We start from the raw sequence: 26,428 nt of genomic DNA on the forward strand, positions 1-26,428 counted from the left end.
AAATGCTCTGCTTTTTGCATCTTCTTTTTTTGTGCTCTGCCCTTGAAGTACCCCTGAGTTTTATCTCTTAAAACTCATCTTTGATTATCAAAATGACATATCAAAAAAAAAATCCCAGTGAAAATTATTTCATAATGCCTTTCAATAGCTTGAATGTAACTCTACACCCTTGCTTCATTTATTATACGCGGATGCATGAATATGCAAATTGCCCCCCGCCTCCACTCACTCACAGCATCTCGATAGAAAAATTATTTTTGGAGAAAATTCAATTGAATTAATGCAAATTGAAAAGACAATAAAGATTATCACCCTTTTCCCATGCGTGGAAAACGTAGCAGAAGAGAAGTATGCCTGCTTGCGCACACTGGTCAATTCTGACAGCAGCAACACTGCAAATTCAGAACATGCTATGAAATGGAAATAATATCACAGAGTTCCCGAGCAGAAGATCATGAAGGGAACAGCAGAGAACAAGTGAGCAATAACACTATTCTAGACAGAACCACTTGTTCAGCCAAAAATGAAACTCTTGTCACCATTTATTAACTCTCATGTCTTCTAAAATGAGATGTTGTGCAGAACACCAGACAGTGACTAGGCGCTGTCAAGCCCAAAAAAAGTATGAAAAGAAACATAGCAGTAGTTTCCATGACTCATGCATTATATGCTTTCTGCAGTGTTTTTTTTTTTTTTTTTTGGAAAACAGAACAAAATTTCAGTTGTTAAAAAATATTCTAGTTATCAAAGGCCCTGCTTCCACCTGCTATTAAGATGCGTTTTTGGTCGATCGGATCACAAGTAGACGAGGGAGACACGTTCCCATTTACTTAATCCATCTCTTTTGTCCACTTTCATCCACTTCTGTCCTGATTTCCTCGAGGGAAGGGTCTATGGGAAAGGTAAATGTATGTGTTTTTTCAGATCTTTCATTCTAATGGACGAAATCAGCTCACGCAATTTACATATGAACGTGCCCAGAAATGATGGGAATACACATGGAGAGAAGCATCTTTGTTTCTGACAGCCGCGAGACCAGCCGAACACTGTGAGCATATGTTAGAAATCAGGGAAGATGAGAGAACATTGTGTTTGGTACGTTCATCTTCAAACCAAACTTGGGTCTCCAGCCGATAAAGTTGAAGCCTGTCTGGCTGGAGCTCTTCCCATAACGTTTACTCATCAGGTCAGTAGACGGAGAGCAGACGGTCTTCTTTGTCTGTTCGAACACATTCACAAGAGTGTTTACATTACGAAAGCAATCCGGTCGAATTAGTTTTTGGAAGTGGTGGAAACTGGACAAGCTCAAAACCCTTTAGACCCCATTTACACCAGTATTTAGTGTCGTCCACTTGTGATTCGATCGACCAAAACGCATCTTAATACAGGTGTAAACAGGGCCAAACCATTGATTGGTCACAAGACACATGAGAACCAATGCCATTTGGCTACTCAAACCCGGCATGACGCATGTTCAAGTTTTAATCCAACACAAAGCTCTTACATGGCTTCAGGTTACAGGGAATACAGCATAGTCATACTCATGGTCCTTTTAAGGACCCTTTTTGTCCTTTAAACTAAATGCTTTCTATAGTGGATATTCTACAGCATAAACAGTATATGTGTCTGTTTGTGTTCTGCATTAGAGAAACCCTCCTATGGATTTGGAACAACATAATTGTGTGTTGATAATGACAGAATTCTCATTGTTGGGTGAAGCTTCAACGATTCCCCAAAACCTCATAGACTGTGATATAATGATGCAGCCGCAGCTTTTGCCGTAATGCCCTTGACTCTTGGCTCCACTGAAGGTTTCTGGAGCCAGTAAGGTCATCAGTCCTGTCCCACAAACAAATACAGCCATGGGCTCCTCACACCTGAGCGAGAGCTGGCGGAAGAACAGAGATCTCCATGAACTTCACCGCCTGTGAGCCAGCAGGACAACTCTACAACCTTGATGGGGAAACAGCCAGAGCCTAATGACACGAATCCATTCACAGGGTCCAGGCCAAGACCTGATGCAGAGCACCACAGCTAACAGAGCACATCACAGAGTTTACATGTGGACTGCACCAGTCCTTTAACTTCAAATAACCAGGGATATTCCTTTAACAGGGATTTTCCTGTATTTTACCTTTCCTTTAGTGTGTAATATAATAGTTTGTGATCTGCAAAGTTACAAATTTCAAGCCAAAGGGAGTGAATCTCTTCAACAGAAAACAACTGCCTGAAACAGCTTGTTGTAGTCTTGCCATTATTTCTGTGAGTTTGCTACATCAACATGTTACACATTTGCATAATGCCCATCTAAAAGCTGCTTTGACCCGCCCTCAAAGAACAGTTATAGGTGGGGTAAAAGATATTTGAAAAACGCTGTTTGGAAGTTAGTTCTGCTATGATAAACAGACATCCACTCTTGGATTGTGTGCGTAACGGAGGCCAGCTAGTGAGAGTCGCGCTGACGACTGCTAGATAATGCGGTGTTTAGCGTCATTGTTAGTGCACTCGACTCGATTGCAGGGGGATCGGGGTTTGAGATCGACTCGGAGCAGGGCGGTTAGGATTGGAGGGTGAGTTTTGGAGGTGGAGCAATGAAGAGTGGGTGTGTTTGTTAGGGTTGATTTAAAATATCAACAATGTTCAACAGCGTTTTTGAAATATCGCTTACTCCACCTTTAAGTGATTTTGCTATGTTGAAGAGACACTTTTTGTTTTTCCACTGCAAGGACTAAAATTTGTTCGGACTTCCAATAGCGACGGCATAGTTGTTGCCATAGATATCACACTGTTTACAGCTGCTCATGAAGCCTTGGGTTATGGTAAGGGCGTTACATCTTCAACACACGCTTTAAGTGGTTGACTATTCGTGACCAATTTTGACTTGGCCAGCTGGCCAATCAGAGTGGGAGTTTTGGAAAGGTGGGCAGCGTCCAAAATCGCATACTATCTAGAGTAGGAACTTACTTTGCGATTGCTAAAAAAGTATGTTCTATATAGTATGAGTGTTGAATGAATCCAGACATAGGGAGAGCGGGGCACAAAGTAACGCTTTTTGACTTTCTCAGTTTGTGTAAATCTGCTTATGGTTCAGAGTATTTATTTTTTCCCACATTAATTTCCCACATGTCTAGTACAATTATGTGGTTTTGTTTTATTAATACAGTATATACTTTTTTCTTGATATACCCCGAAAGAATGGAAGTGAAATGTGACAACATGCCCCATACTGTAGGTGGGGTACATTGTAACATGTGAGGGGCACAATGTAACATAACATATGACAGCTTAAAATGTTATCTGATCTAATAAAAAATATATATATACAAAACAAACTAAAATATTTTCTAAATAAAAAAACAATTAAAAAACTTTTTCATATAAAATAATGGCAATTTTTAATAATTAAAGAACTCATTTTTGAGTTTTGACTACGAACACATGAAAACACAGCTATACAACATAGTTCAAAACAAATAAATAATTAGTCATTTCTGAACATTGACTCTCAGTCTTTATTCACCTTTTTCTCACGTTTTCTCAATAAAATTAATAAAAGTATAGAATATAATAGCATATTTCTAATAGGGGCTCATTGTAACACAGTGTGACAACATGCCCCGCCTGCACAACTGGGATTTAAACCCAGCGAGTGTCTTCTGCTAGTTAGCGAAGCATTAAATAACTATCTCAACTGTTAAATAACATATTGGAGATTAAAATAATATCAAATTTGTCTTATTTTAAATAAACACAAAAAATAGAGATGAAAAATTTACTTAAGTAAGAAATTTACTTTTGCTATGGTTTAATAAATGTCTATGGATATCTTCCCAAAAAAAAACATTTTGGCGGAATATTTTTTTCTATATAGTGTTGATATGGCAACTAGTAAATACACAAAGTTTCGTCATCCAAGCATGTGCGGAAGTATTTAAAACAAGCGTGTTACAACTAGCCCCGCGTTAGGTTGTGCCCCGCGCTCCCCTACTACATTCACCATGTTGTCATTATCATGTGATCTACCTTCATTAATCCTCTCCCGTGGCCTCATGGGATAGTAAATCGAATGCACACTACAGAATCTCTCCGGAAGTAGTAGGTCATCGGGGTACTTTTTGTCTACTCTACTCATAGTACTCTGAATTTGGACATACTTTTTTCGCCTACTATATAGTAGGGAAGTATGCAATTTCTGATGCAGCCATGGGCTGATACACTCTAGTGTTCGAAGTTACACACTTACGCACTTTTCTATTGTGTTTTGTAGTATAAATAGTGCAAGTAGTGTGTTCACACTAAGGCAGCGTGTCCACCAAAGCATTTTTAGCCAGATGAAAACACTAGGCGCTCTGCTGAAAACGCCGAGCTGTGAGCGCTTGAGAGCGTTTTGGCAGCGCAGTATTTTCTACAGTTGAGACGCTTTGCTTGTTATGATACAGAATATCCTTGTAAGTGTTACTAGTATCTCATTTCACAGATAGTTTGTCTCTGTATTGTTTCTAAATAAAAATGTCGATATGATGTAAAGTATTTGCTCTGGCTCTTGTTTTAAATTATTTTGTTTTGTTATTATGCTTCTTGTTGTCATCTGTTGACGTTGTACAAGCAGAATGCGACGGTTGGTCGGTGTGGCACTTGTCCCGCCCCTCCTCCACTGTGATTGGACGGCTGGGTGAACAGTGACAGTGATGAATGCTGCGTTTTACCTAAAGTTGAACATTCTTCAACTCTCGTCGACTGATAAAAAACGCAGAGCGATCAGCGCTTCAGGGTGAAATAAATGCTCAGCGTCTCGTTACGCTCCTGGCGTTTTAAAAACGTGGCGCTCCCATTGAAAACAATTGAAAAAATACGCCAGCCGTGGCAGACGGAGGAATCGGAGGAAAGCTTATTTGTACATTGGAAAATTCTTGATCACTCGAGCGTTACTTCAAAGCGTCATCAGCTGCACTAGTGTACAGTACTGTACATCATATGTTTCAGGCAGAGAATGAAAAATGAATGAGCTACTGCAGCAATGTGCAGCATGAGAAAAATAATGTTCATGAAAATAATAATATGAACTTGTAAATGAACATAATACTGCATATGAGCATTTTAAATGATAATATTCAAAAGCTATAATATTTCACAGTAGCAGATTACTGAAATCCCAGCGTGTAACATAGACGCTGAAGGTGGGCTGATTTCTGAGAGGCATTATGGGGCTGGATTACAGTTAATGTGAAGTAAATACCCGAAGATTCCTCGCTCACTTTGTAATATTCCTCCCCCGGCTGACACATCGATCCCACCTCTAGCACTGTCACCTTTGTCTTGGCCAGCTAGAGAGAGATTTGGTGTCCTTGAGGGAAGTTTTCACCCTCCCGCCGTGATGGGCAAAGACAGACCGGAGTGACCCAGCGCTCGCCCACAGGCAGAACCTATTACTCACACGGGTCTGACAGAGAGAGAGAGAGAGAGAGAGAGAGAGCCCAGTGCATGGGCAGAAATGAAAGCAATTGCAAAGCATTCAGTCCAGAGGTTCAATAAAAGCAGACTTCAGACTGCTGGGTCATTACAGCTCAGGCGTGACCTTTAGCTAAAACACGCAGAGCTGGGTTTGGGACTCATGCGCCATAAACAGTTTGACTGTTTTAGGAAAATGATGTTAAATGGCACAGCAGAGATTATATAATTGCTCTTCCCTGCAGTGAGCGCTTAGGGTTTCATTTCTTGGGGGTTGATGAAGAAAATTATATTGGATATTACCATGGAAGAAAACAAAATGAATGAGAAAAAAATAAAAAAATAACTAGATTTGCATTTCCTAGAGGAAATATCAGCACTTGCAAATGAGCAGTGTGAAAAGTTTAGGTAAAATAATACAAAAATATAGCAATAGATGGAGAAATGGAGAGAAAGAAATATGACATTAATAGGCAAAATATGCCAAACGAATGGCTAAATATAGGCTACGTAAGAAAGAAAAAAAGCATTCACGATAACTTAATATGTAAATCAGTTTAAAAAGAAGGACAGCCGCAATCTTGTATACAAATATTGCAATGACATCATCAGTGTTGGTTAGAAACTCTTTATTTCTTTCTTTCTTTCTTTGCCTAAAAAAATGGGTTTAAAAACACCATGTTCACATGTCAAATAAGTTTGCTCTTTTGACTATGGGCCAGATATGAGCCAGTGCCTCTTGGCATTTAAAAACTACTGTCAGGATTTACTAAAGACATGCAGTGTAAAATTAGCACTGAAGGTGTGGACGGGGTTATTTTTGCTGCTGACCTTATTGCATATGCATTTGTTGGAGTTTTCCCTTTAACATTTATGGGAGGAGATCATTTAAATGAATCATGCAAGGTGATTTACTAAGGTTTGCACTCGTCAAGTTACTGGTATTCACACCATTATTTACCGCCCAAAAAAGCATGTCTTAAACCAGACGCAAATTTGTATATTGCGTTGGTCATTATGGAAATGATCCGCTGTGTCTATGTTCTTTAATGTGTGTGTCGACAGTAGATCATGAGCAGAACTTTCCTCTCCCATCTGTACTTTTATAGGATTGCGCACTCACACTAATTTGCCCTGTTTAGTAAATCTGGCCCAATGTGTTAAATTAGTCGAGAATGGTATGGAATGAGGTTTATGATACCAAACTTTGACCGGATTTTTTTTTTATATCGATTTATTTATCTGTTTGATGTCACAGTTTTTATGTATATATATAAAAGTATAAGTTTATTTAAAAAAATAACACACCTAAGGCTGCAAAACAAAGACTGAATGCAGTCTGTATGTTATGCGGTTTGTAAACTTAATTACAGAACGTTATGGAGAAGAAGAATAAAAAAGAATGAGGTTGTTCAATGCAGTGTTCGTAAGCACTGTAACTAAAACAAATAATGAACAGTAGGAAGCGGGTATAAATGCGAGTCTTGTCTTATCTTACCCACAGCATGGGTGCAGCTCAGGTAACAAAAAAGCTGCAGCATCATCAATTCCTCCACCAACACTTACCTCATGGCATGACCAATCAATAAGCGTTCTTCAAACTCATTGAGGGTTGAGACTGGGGGAGGACAAATGGCCCCAAACGCATTCCAAAAGCTCTCTCGAACACTCAGTTATCTTCATTTTTCTTCCCTCAGGCTAGCTTTTATGTGGGCAGGCCAGAAGCCGGAGTGATCCCGAGGGGATACATCCTAATTAACTGGCAGGAGCATCTGTACCTCTCCTGTCCTCTCAACTGCTTTGAATTTAAACCTCTGTGAGCTGAGCAGGTCTGGCTCTTTTCCAAAAGACAAACCAAATACACTAACCAATTTGAATCCAGGTATCATTCCTCTGAAACACCAGGACACTTTATAATATTGGTTTCCACTCAAATTACTATTGTTGCATTGGGCTGATACAATGCAAAGCATATTCTTATGTGCATTTAAGTGTAACACCTTCCAGAACTGTAACACTTTAGAATAATGGTCCATAATTAATAGGTAACTATATGCAGGAATTAATGTAGGACAAATGAGTAGTTCTAAATGAACACTTCAGCTAATACTATTAGCTAATATGGAAACAAGGTTAACTAAACAGTAGGTAAAATCACATTTACGACTGAGATAGTTCCTTATTAGGTAATCAATAATTACTGAATGAGATTAGCCTCATTAAGAACTAATAACTATGACAAATTATAAAGAATTACCCATTATTTAATTAATTTAATTACCAATTAAACCAATGTTTGATATGCGAGAAATTGTCAACCTGTAAACATGGTCATGAAATGCATTATTAATCCCTCAAGTGTTATATAGTCACTCTTCAAGAACTACCAGTGATATGGATGGATGGATGGATGGATGGATGGATGGATGGATGGATGGATGGATGGATGGATGTTTTTTATATAAGCTCTGCAGAAAAAAAGATTCGGGTTTCATATAAGAAAGTCAGGTGATGATAACCTGAAGTATTTGATGGGAGTAAACAAGAAGGAATTGGCAAAACTCTATGGTTATTAACACCCATAGTTTCTCTGTGGAAAGCCCTCAGAGGTCATAAATATTGATTGTTTAAACAAACTGAGGAAATATAAGAAGAAGAACACGCATCTTCAAAGGATCAAGTGGACCTTTTGTGGCTTTTCATCTAAGACCAAGTGGCTTTTCATCTAAGACATATGCTTCGCAAAAGCTGTGAAAAAGTTTAATTCTAAGAAGCTCTCCGTATCAATGTTTTCCTGTTAAAGGTTGTAGAGTGAGATCCTGAGCTAAAAAAAAAAAATCAATTCTGCTCTCTGGCTCTGTGATCATTTCGTCACCCCCTTTGACCTGAGAGATGACCCAGCAAATGGTGTCCGGATCCTGCTGAAACTAGCAACATCACTAGGGTGGTCCAGTTTTAGGTCGGACCAGTGCTCATGTTGCCACATGTTGCCGGTACTCTGACCGCACACAAGAAACATAGAATCAGGCTATTTATTAATTGTATACATTCTGAGCTTTTATAAGTTGTATGAACTGAACGGATCAATTATCTGTGCAATATGACTGAAGCCCAATTGTTTAATTGTGCATAAGTGGCTCCAAAGCCACAAAGCACACTCCAAAAGTGTAATAAGATTTGCACGAGCCGTTCATATCGCGATGCGACTCTGATGTGCAACCCATTTGAATTCTATTGAGAATTTACCACTTTAAAATGATAGAGTGAAAGTCAAACATGGTCTAGAACAGCCACTAAAAAGACTGATGAAAAGAGGAGAAAACATCATCCTGCACCAACATTAAGCTTTTAAAACTCATGACCACCTTTACTAGAATTCATCACATTCTATTGTATTTATTGGGGTAGGCCTTAGCATGGTAATGAGGAGCCTTCAGCGGTCTTATCTGTAATTATATCTTTATTGTAACAAATGCTATGGTTAAACATTTACAATAACTATGTTACTTTTTCATAAGGCCAAGTACAAGTTAGAATCAAGAGCTTTAAATTCTGGACCTTCTTGAATTATTGATTAAACAATTGGTTTTCCCATGAGTAAATTGTGTTCTGCTAATAATGACAGATATTATGAAAAACTGGTTCTCTTTCATAGGTTCACTCGACGCTGCATAGCGATGATGCAATGGGAACGCCCTCAGGGCCTTGTCTGAACCCGCTGGTTAATTCAGTGGTTGACAAATTCACCCTAAAGGCTTCTGTTCTACAGCAAGAAGTAATGTCCCTCCTCCTGAAGGGAGCGATAGAGGAGGTTCCTCCTTCAGACTTGGACTGCAGTTTCTTTAGCTGCTACTTCTTTGTCCCAAAGAATGATGGGGTTCTGCGCCCCAATATTGGACCCGGGTCGCCTGAATTTTTCCCTTTACAAAATGAAGTTCAAGATGCTGACATTGAAAACTATCCTGGCGCAGATTCGAACAGGGGACTGGTTCGTCACAGTGGACCTGAAGGACACCTATTTCCACATCCAGGTCATTCCACAGCACAGGAAGTTCCTCCGGTTCGCCTTTGGGGGAAAGACATATCAGTATTGAGTCCTTCCTTTTGGCCTAGCTCTGGCTCCGCGGACGTTCTCCAAGTGCATGGATGCAGCTCTGGCCCCCTTGAGGCTCCAGGGAATCCGTGTGCTAAATTATCTAGACGACTGGCTCATTCTGGCTCATTCCAGAGAGTTGGTGTGTCGTCACAGGGACGTCCTTCTCCACCACCTTCGGTCTCTTGGTCTCAGGTTGAATGCTCAGAAGAGTGTCTTAACTCCTTCTCAGCAGACCACTTTCCTGGGTGTCCAACTCGATTCTCTCTCGATGCAGGCCCATCTGGCCCCTGCTCGAGTTTCCAGTCACCGAGCACCTAGACCTGGTTATGTCCCCAAAGTTTTGTCCAGGTCATTCCGCTCTCAAGTGGTTGTGCTTCACTCTTTCTGCCCCCCTCCTTGTTCCTCTGCCGAGGAGGAGAAGCATAATTTGCTTTGCCCTGTTCAGGCTTTAAAGGCATATGTGGACTGTTCTGGCCAGAGGAGCAAGTCGTCTCAGTTGTTTGTATGCTTTGGGGCTGGCCACCGAGGGCTGGCCACCTCTAAGCACAGGATCTCTCACTGTGTGAGAGACACAATTTCCCTGGCTTATGAGGTGCGGAAGCTTCCTTCACCTCTGGGCGTCAAAGCTCACTCTACTAGGAGTATCGCGTCCTCCCAGGCTCTTTTCAAGGGAGTTCCTTTAGAGGATATTTGTGTGGCAGCAGGTTGGTTTTATTAGGCTTTATAACTTGGATTTAGATGCGGATTTAGATTAAAAAAAAAAAAAATTATTATAGGAAAGTTCCTTGTTGGCCCAGATCCGGCAGCGCTTAGCTTGGCGTGTGTGGTATATCGTTCCCATTGCATCATCGCTACGTAGCGTAGAGTGAACCTATGAAAAAGAACGTCTCGGGTTACTCACGTAACCCATGTTCTCTGAATAGGGAACGAGACACTGCGTTCGCTGCCAAGCTCCTTTTGCTGCCTAGGGACTTCTTCTTCATCATTGGAAAATCTGAGGAGCAGATGGCGTGTTCACTATATAAAGGGTGAGTGACGTAGCGCCACTGAGGAGGCGCCTGTGCCATCAGGCCAATGAATTGGCGTGATTCTATATGGGTTCAGACAATCAGCACCGCCCTGAGGGCGTTCCCATTGCGTCATCGCTACGCAGCATCTCGTTCCCTATTCAGAGAACATGGGTTACGCAAGTAACCCGAGAGACACTTTCAGATATTCCAAGAAATGACAGGAAATTATCATGTTCTGTATAAGAAAATTTCAAAGACCCCCTGTGGTGAAAATTTAGTTTTAATGTTGTTTATATGTCTATGTGGTGTTTTTAATATTCTTTGTGACAAACCATGTGCAAATTCATAAGTCAACACCATTGCTGAGTATTTTCTCCTTAAAACTGCAGTGAACCAAAGACAGTCTCAAAAACACGCTTTGAAATCACTGGTGTTTCTGACGTCACAAACTACCTTGCAGGGGGAGTCTTGAGAGATGCCAGGTTATCCTGGTATATTTTTCTGTTGATAGGAAAAATCAGGTACATTCAGCAATATAGTGGGTGAATTATGTATATGATGTATATACAATGTTATGATGAACCATATGTCTTTCTCCACTGACATTCTGAGTTGTTCAAAGCGGTTCTAGAAGGCAGCTGCCTAAAACATGGTTTGTGTAACATTACCAACAAATTATTAGCTGTTTGATAACAGTCAAGCAAAAGGCTAATCATATTAATTACCATTATGTGTCCAATGTTGTAGAGAGCGATACATAAAAAATAATACTTACATTTGTGTTTAAATTTGAGTTTTAAGCAACACAATGATTGACTACAGGGGGAGTTTAAGTAAAGAGAGTTTGATTTCCCTTGGCACCTGTTAAACGGATCACACTTAAAACCCCCAGGGACATATTTTAACGATCTAAGCGCATGGTCTAAAGCGCAGGGCGCAAACACACTTAGGGTGTGTCCGAATCCACTTTTGCTAGTTTAACGACGGTCTAAAAGGGTTGTCCCTGTTCTCTTAATGAGTAATGGGTGTGTTTTGAGTGTAACGTGCAATAAACCAATCAGAGTCTCATCTCCCATTCCCCTTAAAATCCAGTTGCCCTCGTGCCATGGCGGATTCGCTATTTACATGACGGAATTTGCAAGTGGAAAGACTGAACGCTTCTCCAGAGAGGAAACGGATCTGCTCGTGCGCGAGGTTAAAGCGCACAAGCAGACCATCTACGGGACAAACCGGATTCCACAAGATCTTTATGTACATTGTAATCCTTTTATTTTTAATAATTGCCATGTTTGTGTGCTGCTGTGCCTCTTTGTGTATGTAATAAGCAGAGTGTGTGTGTAATAAGCAGAGTGTACGTGTGTTGTGTACACGCCTATAGGCTCATATTACTAATGCGCCCTTTAAATAACAACAACAAAAAATACTGCACCATTGACTTTAGACCAGGGGCCCGTTCTTCGTACGTCGCTAACTCAGTTAGCTGGATTTGATTGTTGACGATTTGGCATGATCTTGGATTGTTTGGTTCTTCGACGCTCATCCTGGACTTGCTGTCATAGCAACAGGTGCGCAAACTTGAACCTGCTCGTGAGCAGGCTTATTTCATGTAAACAGGATTAGACTGCGGCTTCATAAGCGGAGCTGATACGGGAAGTCCAGCGCAGCGCGATAGTGCACTTTCTGAGATGTATATTTTTTTTCGTGACTCGTGAGATTGTCGTTTACATTATAAAATTGTTGGAAACGCACATTTATTTTCGACTTGTCGGAGTCTGGCTTTAACTACAGCACAAACTGTTTGCATTGCCCTAAGATTATTTGCGAGTGGCTCTTTCCTTTACACTATTGGAGATGCGGAGAACTTGATGTTAAGTGCTGTCTGTCGTGTCATTCGGAGTTTACCTGGCGCTTTTAGGTTTAAAAATCAGTTGTAGGTTTTTTTTGTGGCATTTCCAAGCCACTTAAGACCCAATGTTGTAAAGCAGTTTTTTTTAAAGCAGTTTTTTTTTTTTTTGGCTATCATAATTTTTAATGAAGATCATGCCATCATGACCATGCCGATTACAGTATATGTCACTCAGGCTTCACTAACGTGATTGGTACCATAGACTATAGGCTACCATAGACTGCCATCAAGGCCTCAATGAAGGGGATTATGTGAACAGAAAGGGGATTCACAATGTAAATGTGCAGCCCAGTTACTATTGGGATTCTTAATATTCCAGATTAATAATATTTTATCAAATTTAAAAAAGGCAGTTGAATAAAATCTTCCATATCACAAATGTGAAAGCAAAATGGCCAGGATCTGTGCATGACTTAAGAATTTTCAGAAATTCACATTTATGCACATTATTTGAAAGTGGTAAGGAAAGTTCCACAATTAAATATCAAGCTCACTGTATTACATACACTTATGCTGATCCTAACAGAACTGCATTTCTTCATAGGTGATTATGACATGTTCCTGCCTGCAGACAGGTGTTTATGACCCCATTCCCTGACCCAAACCAGTTACAATGCAGCTCTAGCCAGGACAAGGGCACACAATGAAATGAACTTTGGCTAACTAAAGGGAAGATTTCAGTGTCTGATAAGTCTGAGGGTTGCACACCTGACAGGGCCTGTGACATTGTTGCATGTGCCATATTACACAACATTGCCAAAAAAAAAAAAAACACTTTTCATTAAATGTTTAATAAAAGACAAATATACTTAGTTCCTTGAGTTTTATTTCAATTGTTCTTTGTAAAGAAAAGCCAGTGGTCAAGTGCCTGCAACAAGAGATATTAGACACATGCCTCATGCAACAAATAAAAAGGAAAAGTTGTCTATACACTGCCCACCTGTAGGCCTATGTGTCCTCTGTCTGTGCATACTCTTCTGTAGGCCTTTCTGTAGATGTGGAATCCTGACACTTATATTGCAGCCATAAAGCATACAAGTATAAATTAAGTAAAGTTATTTATGCACTTGCAGGTAGGCTAGTTCCTCCATATGACAGTTATCTGAGAGGGTTTATTCACTGTCCAGTGCAATGGAAACAAATGGACATTACAAAGTCTTATTCTTTCCTTTGGAAAGTTAGAAAATGTCCACTTACTGCACATATTTCAGCCACCACTTTCTTGGGAACAGATACAAGTGTTGGTGTATTATGTAAAAGTGCACAAAAGAGGAAAACACAATGTCATTACAATGAACTACACTCGGGAAACATGTGATCAATAACTCATGGCAAAATATTTTTTACATTAACATAAGTTTATCAGTTTTCACTTTCACAAGTCAAAGCAATTCATCATTACTCAAGATTTAACAGTTGAAATGACTATACTATTAAGATCTTTTCTTTTTTTCCAGCCTTTTTCTTGGTTGCTTTTATAAACAGACAACCATTTATTTAACAGTGCCTTTTATAAAAATGACTATAATAACTAAAAATTACCATTATGTAGAATATTTTTGTACTTCACTTTTATTTGTTCCCATGTTCTAGTGTGGTGACTCTGACATTACAATGAACAAAGTAATTATGCAATTATTAAAATACAAAAATATAGGCTAATAAGTGATAAAAACATCTAACATGGCCACTTCTAACGGATTTAAATTGTCTGCTACTTTTTGCCAGCCCTCTCTCCTGGCTTTTGCAGACTTTGAGGTGTTCCCTGGCGTTTTGATTAAACATTAAAATTCCGAATAAACTTCGACTGTTCTTGCTCTGCTGAGGAGAAAAACTGAGCGCGCTCTTTGGCCACGCTGAGCAGCCAATAGCAGCGTTGCTGATCAATGTTTCTACTATCGATACATATCCCCTTTTAAGCCAGCGCATGAACGCGCAGTTATCTCAGATAACTCAATCCAGCGATACTAATCATAAACAACAGGTGTGTTCGAAGAACCGAGTTAGCCAGATCATGATTAGCACGATGATATCATCTTGGATGTGTCATTTGATCTCGGATGTAATAAGCAACGTACGAAGAACGAGCCCCAGGTTTCAGTTGGTCAGTGGCGTAGTCTATTTCAGTTCCTCAAAATATCAACGCACCAACAATGCGACTGAGCACACCTCGTTTTCAGACCAGCAGCCCATGGGCGAACAGATGGGCGCAAATGCATTTGCTATATAAACAACGTGGTGCAGGACGTGAAAATGATAACTGCGTTGAGCTGAAGCTAGCAAATAGCACTTGCGTCGTGCCTGGCGCTGCATTGCTCCGGTTGTATGATAGGGCCCTTAATGTTCAAACCTTGCAACTGAGGGAGACAACCAATCTTTCAAACCCTAACCCTGAATAAAAAACATGGCTGATTCTTAATTCAACAGCTGCAATTTGAGCACATTTGACTATCAAAAGTAGAAACACAAAGAGTGTGTGGATTACTGTTAGTGTATTTTAATTAAGATTTTGGATTACCCTCTTTACTGTGTTTGACTATTGCCTGTTCCTGAATCCTGTTTCTTTCCGTCTCACTCTGTTTGCCTCCTGCAGTACAACTCTAACCCCCTAATCCCATTAGATTGTTAAAGTGACACGTTAAACGCTCTCCAGAGCCTGTGAGCTTTTAAGAGATTTTAAGGCCTCGGTCTTTAGGATTTACCTCAGATGACTCAAGCTTTGTTTTATTTTTGAGTCTTACTTTTTCAGCCTGCTTCTGTTGCGGGTCTAATGGGGTAGTTTACTCAAAAACGACTTCTGTCATGACATGAGGGCAAGAGAATGATGAGAAAATGTTCATTTTCGGATGAACTATCCATTTAAGTCTGTTATTAGCCTTTTATACACTGACCTTCAATTCAACATTCAACCCTGAAACATTTCTTTGTAAAACAAGGTAGGCACAAATTATGTTTTAAATGACTAAAATGATTCATGGATAAATTATGCTTATCTTTAATCTTTTAATTTTAATGTGTGCTCTATTACAAGTCTAAAACTGAGTTATACTACCAGGATTTATTAATTTAAAGTAGTTGGGTTGTATTCTGGGCTAGGCTGGTTTGTTTATCTACCAGATAAAGCTTTTCATTCACAATTTGTTTTATTGATTGAATAAATTATTATAGGATCTTCACTATAGCAAACTGAAAGTGAGGAGAGTTATGAGAACATTAGGAATAAGTGACAGACTAAGGGTACGTTTACACGACAACGATACAATTAAAACTGAGACGTTTTTCCTTTGAGTTTTCCGCGTACAGACAATACCATTGTCAAAACGATCGCTTTCCTTTGTGACCATTTTAAAATCAACCAACAAACTTGCCAACTAATATTGCACTGGGAGTAAATTTTTTGATTATTTTAGAATTTTTTCCTCAATTTTCTATTCTGTTTTATTTGATAAATATATTTGTATTATATCAAACACATGTAATTATAACTATTGGTTTACATATTCAGATTTACTTATTGTATACTTATTTCCCGCTTGGCCTTCTACTGTAAAAAATGTTAGCCTGGCATGTCGCCACAAAATTCAAGGACTGAATGAATTCAAAGGTGCATCCAGAAGAGACCTATTCTTTATGCTCCATGGTGGCAGATCTAGCAAGGCTTCAGTGAAGCATTGGCTCTCAATGCATTTTAATATTTTTCCTCCCACGCTCCCGTCACATCCTGGCTCTCTGGTAAGTGCTGCATATTGTATCTTACAGTTAGTCCCAGATGTAATTTATTCATCCCACCATAACCCCGAGATTATGATGGACAGATTGATGCCTTTACGCAAACGTCAGCACAGAAAGACCAGGTAGAGCCAATGCCCCGCCAAAGACCCTCTGAGACTCATCAAAGAACGTGTGCATTCATATGCAATCATAACAGAGAGACACAAATCCTCCTGGGAATTGCATCAAATCCTTTCCAAAGCAGATATTGGCTCTTTGTAGCACTATTTACCATATTCACACATACAGAAGATTGACACATGAGATGTAGCACTGCCTCATGACAGGCCGTCACGCTCTCACGTGGTAAAATGACACATCCTGAGTGTAAACCCCAGATCACAAGCTAGTTTTCCTCTTGAAAAGGCACAAGCCCCTCCGTGCTTCCACTGCAAGGGCACTGCTTATAAATTATTGCGATGGGTTGACATACTCAGTATAGCAGGGCAGTAAAAGCTGTCACCATTGCTCTTCGCGAAGCTTAACTCAGCTGTTGAAACCCTCTGGAGGCCGGCTCCCATTCCCAGTCTGTGCCGAACAGCTCGAGATCACAAAATTCAGATGGATTACGGCGAGCAGAAGTCTATAGCGCGGTTCTCCTGTCTGGGATCAGCTCTCGCTGCTGGTCTCTGAAGAACCGCAGTCCAGAAACGTATCTCGGCTATCAGTGTCAGCAGGGCCGGGGAGATTAGTTCAATTAGATCCAGTTTAGCCAATACATGCTGAGGTCGGAAAAGGGATTAAAAAACATGTGTGCTCCGGGGGGCAATAACACGGGATTCCCACTGTAATTTCCCTAATTCCTCTCCTGCCTACACGTTTTCACCCTTAAATCAGCTGCAATATTTAGGAGGGGTACAGATGGAGGCAAAGACGAGGTAAAGCACAGCATTTCATTGGCTCTTTGTCTTTGACATAGATTAAGTTTTGGAGGACAAATCTTGAATAAATGCAGATCATAGAGTGCTGCAGGGATGAGGTATTTTTCAGGAATGATTGAAAATGAATCAAACATGCCCCTCTCAGATTTCAACAGCAATATTTTGGTCAATAACACAAAAAGCATTTGAATTATAATTAATATATGCGTACAAAACAGTAATGAATCACTTGAACGTTGCAAAATTTAGATTTGCCATCATACAGTCGTTGTGTGTTGTTGTGGTTTGCATCTTTCTGCAGTAATACAAAATCAACTGAAATAAATCCTATTAGGTTTTTGTTGAGGAAACCAGGCTGATCTGACTTGTTGGCAACCAAGTGCAACAATAGTTTTCCAATAATTTTCTCAATGGAAAAATTAGCTAACCTGAGTAGAGAAACGGTATTCTTTCTGTTGATGCCACTGTGGGACAGCTATATATATAATCATATAAATTGTCTCTTTCAATTCGACATGAAAATATATGTAAGAATGTTTTTACGAAGGATAAGGACATATAAATTTGCACTGTTCATGTTTTATGAATGTGGCCCAGTGTTGATCCCAGTGAACAACAGCACAATCATGCAGAGAGAAACACCAATCAGAATAGTAATCATTACAATTGAACCAACAATCTTAAACCCCACAATTGCTGACAACAAGCCAAATGTCTTTACCTTTATGACTCTCCAAAATTATGTAAACATGTTGGGGCTGAGTAGAAACCCTACATTTGATCTTATGATCATTTCTCAAATGTGCGTACGTGTGATTCAGAGAACGAACATACGCACAAAAAAATATGCGTCCGCCTCTCTTCCTGATGTGAAATCTATCAATTGCAAATGAGCTTGAAATTGTGCGTAGCTGAATGGTTTCAGATCTCCGTGTTGTAAACGCCGCTTAATTAATATCATTAACATATAAAAGAGCTCCAGTTAACATCCAATGCTTTACTTGAGAACGACAAGCGGCAAGAATTGCTTAGATTTCCAAACTCCTGCAGTTCTCCGACTCTCTGGCACGAGGAAAAGTGTGCACGTCTGCTCAGACTCTGCAAATCACTTTCCACGTCAACGTTCTATTAATATGAAAGCTGGCGTGGATTTAGCGTACGCACACTCTAAGATCAGATCTGTGTGTATGCACTATTTTTGCACTATTCTTAGATGCTATTTTACACTTATAAATAGATGAATATTTGTTATTTGTTCAGTCTTGGACCCTTGTTTTCTTCAACTCATACATTGACTGGCTTAAAAAATAATAATAATGACTCTTGACTCGCCAAAAAATCTTGATAAAAAATGAATGCACCTCTTGATTGAAATAACATTTATTTCCATCAAGAGGTGCATTAATTTTTGGTTTAAGTTCTTGTATTGACAATGCAAGAGTCCAGCACTGTAAAGTCTCCTCCAGCACATCCCAAAGACTCTCAATGAATTTAATCTCTGGACTCAGAGGAACCGATTCATGTGTGAAAATGATTCTTCATGCTCCTCACAACCATTCTTTCATAATCTGAGCCTGATGAATCTTGATATTGTCATCCTGGAATATGAACATGATGTGTTTTCCTGCATGGTTGATTAAGAAATGAAAAGCTACACACTCCATCAGTTAGGGTTAGGAGAGCTGTTGCCAAACATATAACATGCTAGAAACATAATAATCACTGCAATAATGATTCAGTCATAGACTCTTAAGCATTTGCCAATTTAAATCCAAACAGCCACTTTTTTTGTGTCTTTTTTTGTGTCTCTCAAAGCCGGCTGGTTTGGTTTGAGGCTTAGAGCTCTATTGAAAGATTCTCAAAAATCCCTATGGAGAAAATGAATGGGAAAAATACTTTCAGAACCCAGGCTGCTGAAAAAGTGGGTAGTTAGTGTTGCACTCTATTGATTTATAGTAGCCATTTTGGTCTTTTTCAATAAAACAGAGCAATGACAACATAAATTGTGCGTAAAGAAAACTGAATTATGCTGCCTATGGTAAATGAAAGCTAAATATATATTATGGATTAAATTTAGTGGCAGAACAGATTCATAAAAGCAGGCGAAACAAAAAAATTCTGTGATGAGGTATTGTGCTATTGGAGCTAATACATTTAAATTAGCGCTAACGAGGACATTCCACTTCAGGGGCTGATTACCCTTCACAGACACACATCAAAGAGCCGCGCAGATCCATTAGAGAACAAAGAGAACGGGACAGTTGTGCTTAAATATCCGCTTAGCCATTCAGTCTACAGATCTGTCAGGTCATCCATGTGAGAAAGACACGGGCAGAGTGATGGACTTCAGGAATATGAATAAATCAGGGACTAGATTCCCGCCAAATGAACGAGTCTTCGGATGCTGGGGTTTATGGGTAGGGAAGAGACGTCAAACCAGCCAGACCGAGCATGAAACAGAGAGAAGGAGATGCAGACTTTACCTGCTCCAAGATGACATTGATTCTGTCCACTTCACAGTCGACGAGGAAGCGCTTCTCCTGTCTCCTGTCCATTTCCTCAATGATGCGCCGAAACTCTTGCGGGTCGGTTATGCTGCCCACCGAGCGCGCTGTAACTTGCCAGTTGTTCGCCACTGCTGCCTCCATTATGGCTTGAAGAATGGAAAATCCTGGCAGGAAAACAATCATTTTTGTGTTAGCTCACACTCCAGAGCTTCATGGGTGTTGACATGCTGTCACATAAAATACATTCAGAGTGCGTATTCAATTTTACACAAATGAAGTGTTATGTCTATACACAAAGAGAATTAATGTGACTTTGTCATTTTGGATTAGATCTCTAGGTTGTCCTACAGCAGTTTAAAAACAACCGTGCAAAGTGCAAAAAACATTCGCAAAAAATATCTGCAATGCGACCTGAGTTGAATATAAAACAGATAGCGTCGGTCCCGCATTATGATTGGTCAATAGAGCATTCCAGCGGTGTTCAAATGCACATATAGTGACAGCTGTGAAACATCTGCATCACGCATCACTGGGCAGAACTCATAATACACACAAAAAAAATAAAAATCCAGAAATTTTATATTTCTGAATCAAATGTATATATAAAAAAGTTGGATTAATTGTATTATTATTAATAGAGAGAGCAAATATAGTTATCGATGCTATTTAAACTATGTAAAAATAGTGGCAGACACTTATAGTACATTTAAAAATATATTAAAACAGTGTTTATGATTATATTTATTAAAATCAAAAATGGATGCTGCACCCAACCCTAACCGTTAGCACTATTAATTACCCGTTAGGCACTTTATTTCCACTTTTCAAATATTGATTTGATTTTTATTTAAAATGAACACCTCTCCGAGCTGATGAGCAGTGGGAAAAGAGAGAAGAATGAGTTCGGGAAAAGGGTGAGTATGTGTATTTGAGTAAATGTAATTAGTTACTTTATTTAAGTATCTTTTTGGCCAATTTGTACTTTTACTTACTATCAACAAATATGAGCAACTTTTACTCTCTACTTGACATTTTTTAATAAGTATATTTGTGATGAGTTACACTTACTCGTTACATTACAGAATAATTTGTTACTCGTTGCACCTAAGTTTTTCTGCAGCAGTTTATTTCTGCTATAAAAGCAGTGGTATCGCCTTCTACAGGGCATTGAATGTACTATATCTTGTGCATTTTGCCCTTAATCACCCAAACTTGTCAACAAAGCTACTTTATGTGAATATGAGTGCATTAGCAGGTAGTTGCTGAATCGCAGGTGTTTCCTATATGAGATGAGGACGTGGCTACTGGTGATGAGGCCGATCACATCCAGTGTAAGTAGGCGTTGACAGTTTAATTTTACTTAACAATGTTTTATGCATTATATTGAAGAGACCTTTTTAAAGGATATTGGTTGACTTAAAGGGTTAGTTCACCCAAAAATGAAAATTCTGTCAGTAATTACTCACCCTCATGTTGTTCCAACCCCGTAAGACTTTCGTTCATCTTCGGGACACAAATTAAGATATTTTTTGATGAAATCTGAGAGCTGGATCACTCCTCCATCTAGGCTTCTTTGGGATCGAAATTTGACGGCCCAGAAAAGTTAGTAAAGATATCGTTAATATAGTCCAAGTGACTACAGTGGCTCAACCATAAGTTTATCAAGCGACGAGAATACTTTTTGTGCGCAAAACTTTATTCAACTATTGATTTTCTTCTGCTTGGACCTGAGTGAATTCACGTAGTGTAACAGCACAGCGCTTCTGGGTTGTACGTCACCACGTAGGCTCACGCATCACACACATGACCAGCGTCGGCCAATAGTGACCCTACGTTCTGACGTACAACCCAGAAGCACTGCGCTGTTACACTACGTGAACTCACTCAGGCCCACACAAAAGAAAATGAATAGTTGAATAAAGTCGTTATTTTTGGGGGGTTTTGCGCACAAAAAGTATTCTCATCGCTTGATAAACTTATGGTTGAGCCACTGTAGTCACTTGGACTATTTTAACGATATCTTACTAACTTTTCTGGGCCGTCAAGTTTCGATCCCATTGAAGCCTATGAAGGAGTGATGCAGCTCTCAGATTTAATCAAAAATATCTTAATTTGTGTTCCGAAGATGAACAAAAGTCTTACGGGGTTGGAACAACATGAGGGTGAGTAATTACTTACAGAATAAATTTTTTTAGGTGAATTAACCCTTTAAAGTCCACCTATAGTCAATAATTGTATCCCTTAAAACTCATCTTTGATCACCAAAATTACATATTTAAATGTTTTTTCCTTGAAAAAAAAATTCTTCACTTGAATGTAACTCGACACCCTTGCCTCATTTAGTATTCGCGGTTCTATGAATATGCAAATTAGCCCCGCCTCCACTCACTCACTCAGCTCAGAGATACACTGTTTGACGATCACACGTTGATCTGATTGGTTACAAGGTAGTTTGTGACGTCAGAAACACCAGCGATTTCAAACCGTGTTTTTGAGTCTGTCTTTGGTTCACTGCAGTTTTAAGGAGAAAATATTCAGCAATGGTGTCGACTTATGAATTTACACATGGTTTGTCTTTAAGCATAAAAACAAAACAAAAAAAAACACCACATAGACATACAGTATAAACAACATTAAAAGCTTGATTTTCACCACAGGGGGACTTTAAGCTCTTTTTAAGCACTTGAGCAAAACTGAGACTTGAGGTTTTGTAGAAGTTATAGAGGCTGTTGCGTCGACCTTGATTTAGCCTATTGCAATATTGAGGTGTTCAGTTTTATCTCAATTTTAGAAAATAAACATGTTTATTTTCAACTGTTTCTTGTTTTTCACTGGCATGCCTCTTAGGGATTGAGGACTAAAGCATCTTTAAGCCTACATTCAGTATGTTAAAACTCTAAGACAATTACTCAAGTCGTATTGGAATTGGTGACTTGTAACTTGTTAAGGAGTCATTTTCGCTGCACTGAAGTATGGTTTACTCTTTACACCTCTGGTTTTGTCCGGCTTAAGCAAGCATTGGTGGGTGGAGTTATCGTAAAGAGCCTCTGACAACAAGGCAGTCATTATGTAGAATAGCACCCCTGGATCTTTTGAATATACCAAATTGACCTTGACCGGCGGTGACTGACAGGTCTAAATTGGTTTGTACAGGATTTGCTAAAAGGATTAACTTAGTTCCTGCACACACAGACCAGAACACATAATAAATAGCCATGAGTGCCAGCAAATACAGCTTAAGCATGTCATTATAAAGAAGACAAAATCCTTATTTGTAAATGCATTAGTGCGCTGTGATTAACTTTCGAAATAATAATATTGTCACAGTTGTTGAAAAGACCAACTGTACTTCGGCATTTTTTTTTTTTTTTTTTTTTTTTTTTTCAGATATAAACATGCATTTTAAAAAATGCTGATTTTAAAAGATGATATCCAGAGTAATTCACTGCGGATTATGCAAATGCATTCATTCATGGCCGAGATCACGTGCCGTCGCCCCTCTAAAGCCTTATCTCAGGCGCTGAACACAGGCACGAATGCAACAAAGTCAACAGTTTTTGGCAACTCCTCTATACTGCAGATTGCTTGAACTTCTCCTTGGACTTCCTCTATTCAGGCTTTGCACGGCTCAGTTGCTCTGCCCGGCCCAGGTGGCGTGAAAAGCCCTGTGTCTGCTCTCCCAGCATGCAGCTGTCATCCTACCGCTCCGCACCACATTAAATGACTTTCCAGAAAAACGCTGCGCTGAAATGGCTGAAAAAAAATATGCACTTAATGACCCTCCTGCGACAGAAGAGCAAGACGCCCAAAGAAGAGACATGTCAGGCATCACAGGAGCGCTCCGGATGAATCGATGTGATGCTCGGCACGTCTCATCCCCTTCTGAACAATGTGTCCAGTTCATAATATACGAGCGGCCGCACGTGTGTTTGCTCAGAGCCGGGAAGAGCTGCTTTTTCTGTGACTTGATAAAGTCTTAAAAATTAAGAATTATGGTTTGTAATGTGCATTTACATGCACTCTCTAGCGCTCTGAACTTGAGAAATGGGTTCTCAGCGTTTCATTCTTTTTTTGCCTATACGCTACGGTAGGGAATACTCAGTTCGGTTTAATTCATTTACAGTCAACATGATGTATGCCTGTGGAAGAGGCTTTAATATAAACTAATATGGTCCTACGGCAGTGTATCGTAAGACCTCTAAAAGCCATGAGAATGTCTTTGAAGATTCTGTTATCCAGGTAAAAGTACAATGTTTTAGTACAGGGATTTCCAATACATGGACCCCAAAATAAGGAACCCCTTCCTGAAATATATGGCAGCATTTATAAAGGCCTATCCTGTAGATACTGTTTAAGAAAATCTTGAATCATATAATAATTGAATAACATTTTCATTATTATTTTTTATATTGCCATTACACAAAGGCTAAAGCAAATTATTAAATTATATTTACTGTTTTAATATTTGTAACATTTTCTTTTTCTTTTTAAATCTGTCGATATTTTTCTTTGTATTGAATTGTCAATACAAGTTATACAAGATTCAACTCATTTTTTAAGTCAGTTTAATGTAATTTAAGTTGAAATGGCTTAAACATCCAAGCTGATTGTACTTAAAAATGTAAGGCCCCCCCCGTTTTAACTTCTACGGTGGCCGTATTATTTCAAATCTGCCGGCAGTCGCGAGTAATCACCCCATCGCATTCGTCACGGTGCCTCTGAGTGTAAAAACGAGAAAGGTGAAGCTTGAATTTCCAGGTATGTCCCTCTTTGGCACATGTATTTTCAAGATGGAGGCGCAACATGGCTGCCGCCATTCGAGCGACTCGCTCGCATGTATTCTAAATGGCAGATTCTACGCTTACGAGAATACTTGATTAGTTGGTAGAAGTAATTACACATTAATGAGCACATATCATTTTGAAAGAACAAAGTGTTTTTTTGCTAAGAATCAACTTAAAAAAAAATCACACAGTGTAGCTTTAATGAACATAGGAAACCCAGAAGGAAAACAAGCTAACAAGACACACCTGGGAAAAATCAAGACTAACCAACGAGAAAAAACTACAAATAACTACAAACATGGCACTCGGGACAGGAAGTAACATATAATTCCAAACATAGCACAGGGAACATGTAACACTCAGAAGCACAAAACATTTTCATCTTCATCTAAACCAACAAACGGTTCAACATAGAGACCAAGATGATGAATTCAATAAAAAAATAAAAATAAAGTTGCAAAAGGGGGGGGTTCCCCAAAAAAGCCTGTCAGTGATCAAATTTCTGTTGGTATCCAGACTGATTGACCCCATGACTTCAATAGTTTTTTTTTTTTTTTTACTATGTAAGTCAATACGGTCCATTCTTCAGAATATCTTCTTTTGTGTTCAGCAGAAGAAAAACTCATACAGGTTTGGAGAGTAAAGGATGACAGAATTTACATTTTTGGGTGAAATATCCCTTTAAAAGAACAATTTTTTTCGTTACAGTTTAAAATTCTAAAGAAATATTTTCCGCTATAAAAAAGTTATACCTTTTTATACCTGTTATATATCTTTTGTGGAATGGAAAGTTTCCATTGTTTTTAAAGGTTGCCACAGATGCCATTAAATAACCTATATTTTTAAGAGTTTAGCAAAAAAACAAACAAACTTATCATCCCCTAGATGGCTGGAATATTTAAGAAAGTATCCAGGACCTTCAATAATCATAAACCTGAAGAGCAAACCGAGCAACGTCATACATGCAGCAGTGTGATGAGGACGATACACCAGCACACCAATCCACCTCTGTGAGCGCATGTCAACACACAGAAGGGCAAAGCCCTCGGGACACACACAGCAGTGCATCTGCATCTAAAGGACACGGACCGCACGTTTCAGGACAGTGAGGTGAAGATTTTGGACAGAAAGCATATATGGTTTCAGGAAGGAGGCCACCTGTGTGAGAGTGGACCAGCCGACAGCGACATCGCTTCACAGAACGCACCCTGTCAGATTCATACCTGTGATGCCGTGACTTCACCATTAATGAGCCGTTCTTTCATATCTTTATGTGACTATATACCAGTGGCAAGCGGTGACTTTTTTAACCGGGTATGCCGGGTGTGCTTTATCACAAATGCACCTGGTGCAGATATGTTGGATGCGTTCACTGCTTAGTTGCTTAGCCTACTCATGACACATAGCAACACAGCTAAAGTTTTAGATATAATATATTAATATATTTGTCCTTTAATTGAGAGTAGCCCAGCTTCACCTGTTGATGCCTTCACAAGCACCCGTAAAAGCAGTTGTGTTTGATTTGAGTCAGGCGCGATGCGCGAAAGGGACAAAATATGCTGTATTATTGTGATTCGCTAGTTGACACTAATATATCGCAGAAACGACATGCTTCAGCTTTAAAGCGGATCGGCAGGGGACACGCATCTAAATCAGAGACCACAAACAAGAAACATCATGGCAGGTTTCAATTTAAATGTATGCAAGAAAGAAGTGTTTTTATTGAGATCAAAATAAGCATAAAATAATAAATTTTAGAAGCCTATTATAAATGAAATGCAAGTAAAATTATTTATAATAAATCTAAGTAGGCCTAGCCTATAGGCTAATAAAAAATATAAGTATTCTTTAAAAATATGTTGAAATAATGCAAACTGATGACTTTAACAAACGCATATACTATGGTTAACAGTCGGTCTACTTACAGTAGTTCTATCTTTAACAGTTAAAGACAACAATAACGATTCTTATCATTCTTATCATATTCTTATCTTATCAATAGAATCTAACTATTCTATTATAACT

General features: G+C 39.2%; 1 protein-coding gene across 3 annotated transcripts in view; it reads right to left on the minus strand.

Annotated features, from left to right (window-relative positions):
• Positions 1–26,428, minus strand: part of gria3b (glutamate receptor, ionotropic, AMPA 3b) — a 158,445-nt gene that overhangs the window by 55,452 nt on the left and 76,565 nt on the right. For all 3 annotated transcript variants that reach the window (XM_082178297.1, XM_082178296.1, XM_082178298.1), the window contains exon 4: positions 19,596–19,783. In XM_082178297.1, the coding sequence (XP_082034423.1) occupies positions 19,596–19,783 (188 nt within the window). The remainder of the gene's footprint in view (positions 1–19,595; positions 19,784–26,428) is intronic.

The sequence above is a fragment of the Leuciscus leuciscus genome, assembly GCF_965113295.1.
Source record: "Leuciscus leuciscus genome assembly, chromosome: 8".
Lineage (NCBI taxonomy): Eukaryota > Metazoa > Chordata > Actinopteri > Cypriniformes > Leuciscidae > Leuciscus > Leuciscus leuciscus.